Here is a 3,635-nt window from a genome sequence, read left to right as displayed (position 1 = left end):
AGAGAACTGAAGACGGGGTTCACAACGCCCTCTGTCCACTAGCGTGGGTGGCCGAAGCCTTGGGCTGAAATAAGAAGATGCACTTTTCCACTGACTCAGTGTCACGCAAATCGGTTTTTATTATTAGTATTGTCATCTTTTGTCCCCGCAGAAAAAGTTTATTTGAAACAAAGGATGTGTTTCAAATCTAGCTTTGTTCATATATCCCCAAATATCCCTATGCTTTATGCCTTCCATTTTGTTCCCACTACCCCCAAAATTCTAAGCTAAACAGCAGTAGCAAACCCCTAAGCGCAGAACGTTCTAACTCCTCCAAGCATGCTCCATTTCACTGCAATTTTTCTAAAGATTTCCTGCCTGGAGAAAGTACCAAGTCCCAGGTGGGTGGGATTTTATTCTTACCACAGAGTAGGTGGTAAGAATAAAATGTGGGAGTCTCTTCCCCCAGCCTCCTAGATCAGAGGCAGAGTTCCGTGCTCGAGTCCTGGGTAGGAGGCGAAATCCTGGACTGTGCGTACCGGGCTCGAGTCACCAGGCCCTTCCGCGTGGTCAGCAGCTGGGGGATGCGGCCAGTGGCCTGGGCCTGCCCAAGGCGCCACCAGCCCCAGCTGACCTTTGCAGTCAGAGGAGCGGCTGACCAAATGGCATTAAGAAATTTTGCAAAACTTTCCAAAATAACCTATTCTGGAACGATCTGGGTGGCGTGGGATGCGGTTAGGACAAGTCGAGCCTTCTTCAGAGGAAAGGATGTTGGTGTTCATCTCCAGGGCCAAGTATCAATTTGCTGGGAGTAACATTTCCAACCACAGGCCTTACCTATGCACGAGATGCACTCGTTGCTATGCTTCTAGAAGTCCTGCCTTCTCTGTGTACCTAGCAAGTAGGGGTGCGTATCAGTACTCAGGGCTTTGTGATGGCTGGGCTCTGGGAGGACAGGTGTTCTCCACTCTGAACAGTGATTTGGCCATAAAGGGGATCCAGGTGAGATGTGGGAGCCTTGCTGAGCTTACAACACAAGGGAACTTTGGAAAATTTCCATGTTACCATTTCAGAGCTGGAAAAGCAAGACTCCGGGGTCCGCCACACAGCTATGGGTGTCATGCTGATCGACCAGACATTTATTTGGGCACATGGTCTCAGCGTAGGCACAGCAAAGCGACACCAAACCAAGGCGCCCTCTTCCTCCGGGGGATTCTAAATCAGAACATGGGCGCACCCCTGTCGTCTCAAGGGAGCGTCCGTGTTTGGAGTAGTAGGGGAGACCCTGAAACTGGGGGATAAAACAATGTATCCACACCCAGATAAGCCAAGGGGGCCCCTCCTACAAGCTTGTGCAGACTTGTAGGTTAGTGCCATTTAAAAACAAAAGATGCCACCACTGACAAAAGCAAAGGATGTAAGATTACACTGGCTCTTCTCAGTTTGGGGAAAATTTTGTGCAGAGAGTAGCTACCAAAAATTGTAAACCTCGTCAGTTTCTATTAAAACTAAAGTAGCTCCTGGCTAATCCCTGCTTATGGGAGGGATTCACTCTCCAGCTCTGGGGCTCCTTCCGAAATGTTGGTGTATTGGGGGATTTGTATTAGCTGAAGACCTATTCTTTCCTCTGAAACCACTTCACACAAACGGTAATCCCTGAGAAACTCGAGCCACCGAGCTTGGCAAAGGGGCTGCTCCCAAAATAGGGTCAAGCGCCCGCTTCCTAGAGATGCTTGCAAGAAACACAAATGCCAGTGCAGTATTTCCTGAACCCTGGTTATGTACGAGACCAGAATCCTCTCTGGGAAGTGTTTAATCCTGCATCAAATACAGAAAGGCAAACCATTGGCTTCAAGGGAGTGCAAGTTCGTTGTAAAGGTAAGCAGGTGCTTCAGAAAGGACCCAAGGAGAAGAGGAGAAGGCCTGGTCACAGCTGTTCCAGGAACAGCCTTGGTCACTTGCCAGTTCACTGCCGTGGTGGAGAGAATTCAACAACCGGAAGAGAATCCTCTTAACGCATTTGGTGCCTGCGTAGATTTCACTGCGTCAGAGAAGATGCTCTGAGGGCGAGTGTCCCGAGAGCCACAGCCGCACCAGACTCACACGGCACTTGGAACCAAGCTGCCTGGGAGGCCGTGGCGCCCGAGCATGCTCTTGCTCAGAGACCCGGCACCCCAGCTGGGTGGCTGCGGACTCAGGGCCATCCCTCCCCAGCTTCCTGTGAGATGCCCAGCACTGACTTGTGGAGGATTCCGCACTCCTGCAGGGACTTGGTGAGGTCAGAGAAGTGTCTCCTGGGCACCTCCATCGTTTCAAGGCTGCGGTGTCGGTAGGTGGCCTTGTTCTTGTGTTCGGCCACGGCGACAACGGTGTATAAGTCATCAGTTGGCCGGAAATGGTGGACAAACCTCCGTCCGGATGGTGATCTGACGGCAAGCAGCAGCCTAGGCTCTTGATCCGACGGTTCCTCCAGGTCTCTGGCCCTGTAGGAGCTTTGTCTCTTGGCCTCCACGATGAATTTCCTCTCCGGGGAACAAGGCTGAGCTCGGGAATCTTCTTCCCTCATCTTCACGGTGCGGGTCTCCGCTTGGTCAAGAGCCTGGGTGCTGCTCAGCTGCAGGGAACCAGCCTTTTTAGCAACTGTTTCCAGGGCCCCCTGCTCCAGCGTCTTCCTGTTGATGGAAGGAAGGACTGGGTATTTATTGAGGGAAGAGGATGCCCCTATGGGCACCTGCTGCAGCAGCTCCGGGAGCTCATCGGGGGCTCCCGGATTCGGAGATTGGGGTGTGCAGGCTCCCGGTTTCTGGCTGCTCGGCGACTCGCAGGAAATGGCTGGAGGTGAAGATGGCGTGAGGCTGCAGCATCCCTCCGCGCCTGCGGGCTTATGCAGACTTGGCCGAGGACGTCCCTTGGCGGACTTGGGCCTCGTGACGCGCATGTTTAGTGAGTCTGGCCGCCAAGTGAAGCTGTCAGCTGCTGTGCTGACAACAGTGCTGTATTCAGGGGGGGCTATGTTCACAGGGGCTTCTGTGGCCATTGCTCCTCAAGACCCCTAAGGAAGCAAAAGAGAGGAGGCTGTGGGTTAAATGTTCTAGGACTTCTGGACCTGAGCCATTCACTTCCCAGGATCCAGAATAAGGACCGGCCACAATGGGGGCGGGAGGGGGTGTGCAGAGGAGCTTCTCTCTGGATTTATGGCATCTGGAGAAGGGCACCAGCTGCAATTCATTCATTCCTTCATTCCAGGCATTGGAATATATCAGTGAACCAAAGTCCTTGCAACTTAAATTATTATAGTGAGAAGAGGCTGGTGTTAAATCCACAAGTAAATAGATATTTTCAACGACTACTAACTGCTATGAGGAAAATAAAGTATTGCACCAGCGAGTGACTAATTCTTATTCTTACAGGGGGTTGGGAGGGCTTTAACCTGAGAGACCAGATTGATGAGAAGGAATAAGCCCTGTTGCAATCGAGAGCAGGGCTCAGCTAACTGTTTCTCTAAATGGTTTTGGCTTTGGGAGCCACGTGGTCTCTGATCCAACCACTCACCCCTGCCTCTGTAGCACAAGAACAGCCACAGACAATACGTAAGCGAGGGACTGCGGCTGTGTTCCCTGTGTTCCCAGGCAACTTTATTTACAAGGACAGGGGTG

At 52.0% G+C, this 3,635-nt stretch overlaps 1 protein-coding gene across 1 annotated transcript; it reads right to left on the bottom strand.

The window, feature by feature from the left end:
- Positions 1-1,795: 1,795 nt before the first annotated feature.
- On the bottom strand, positions 1,796-3,018 carry UBXN10 (UBX domain protein 10). The gene has a single exon (XM_059995608.1). It carries the CDS (start codon positions 3,014-3,016, stop codon positions 2,174-2,176), a length of 843 nt encoding a protein of 280 aa, XP_059851591.1. The 5' UTR covers positions 3,017-3,018; the 3' UTR covers positions 1,796-2,173.
- Positions 3,019-3,635: the final 617 nt, after the last annotated feature.

This window comes from Delphinus delphis, chromosome 1 (genome assembly GCF_949987515.2).
Source record: "Delphinus delphis chromosome 1, mDelDel1.2, whole genome shotgun sequence".
In the NCBI taxonomy this organism is placed as follows: Eukaryota; Metazoa; Chordata; class Mammalia; order Artiodactyla; family Delphinidae; genus Delphinus; species Delphinus delphis.
Note: the sequence above shows the minus strand (reverse complement) of the source record. Positions and strands in the feature narration are given on the sequence as shown.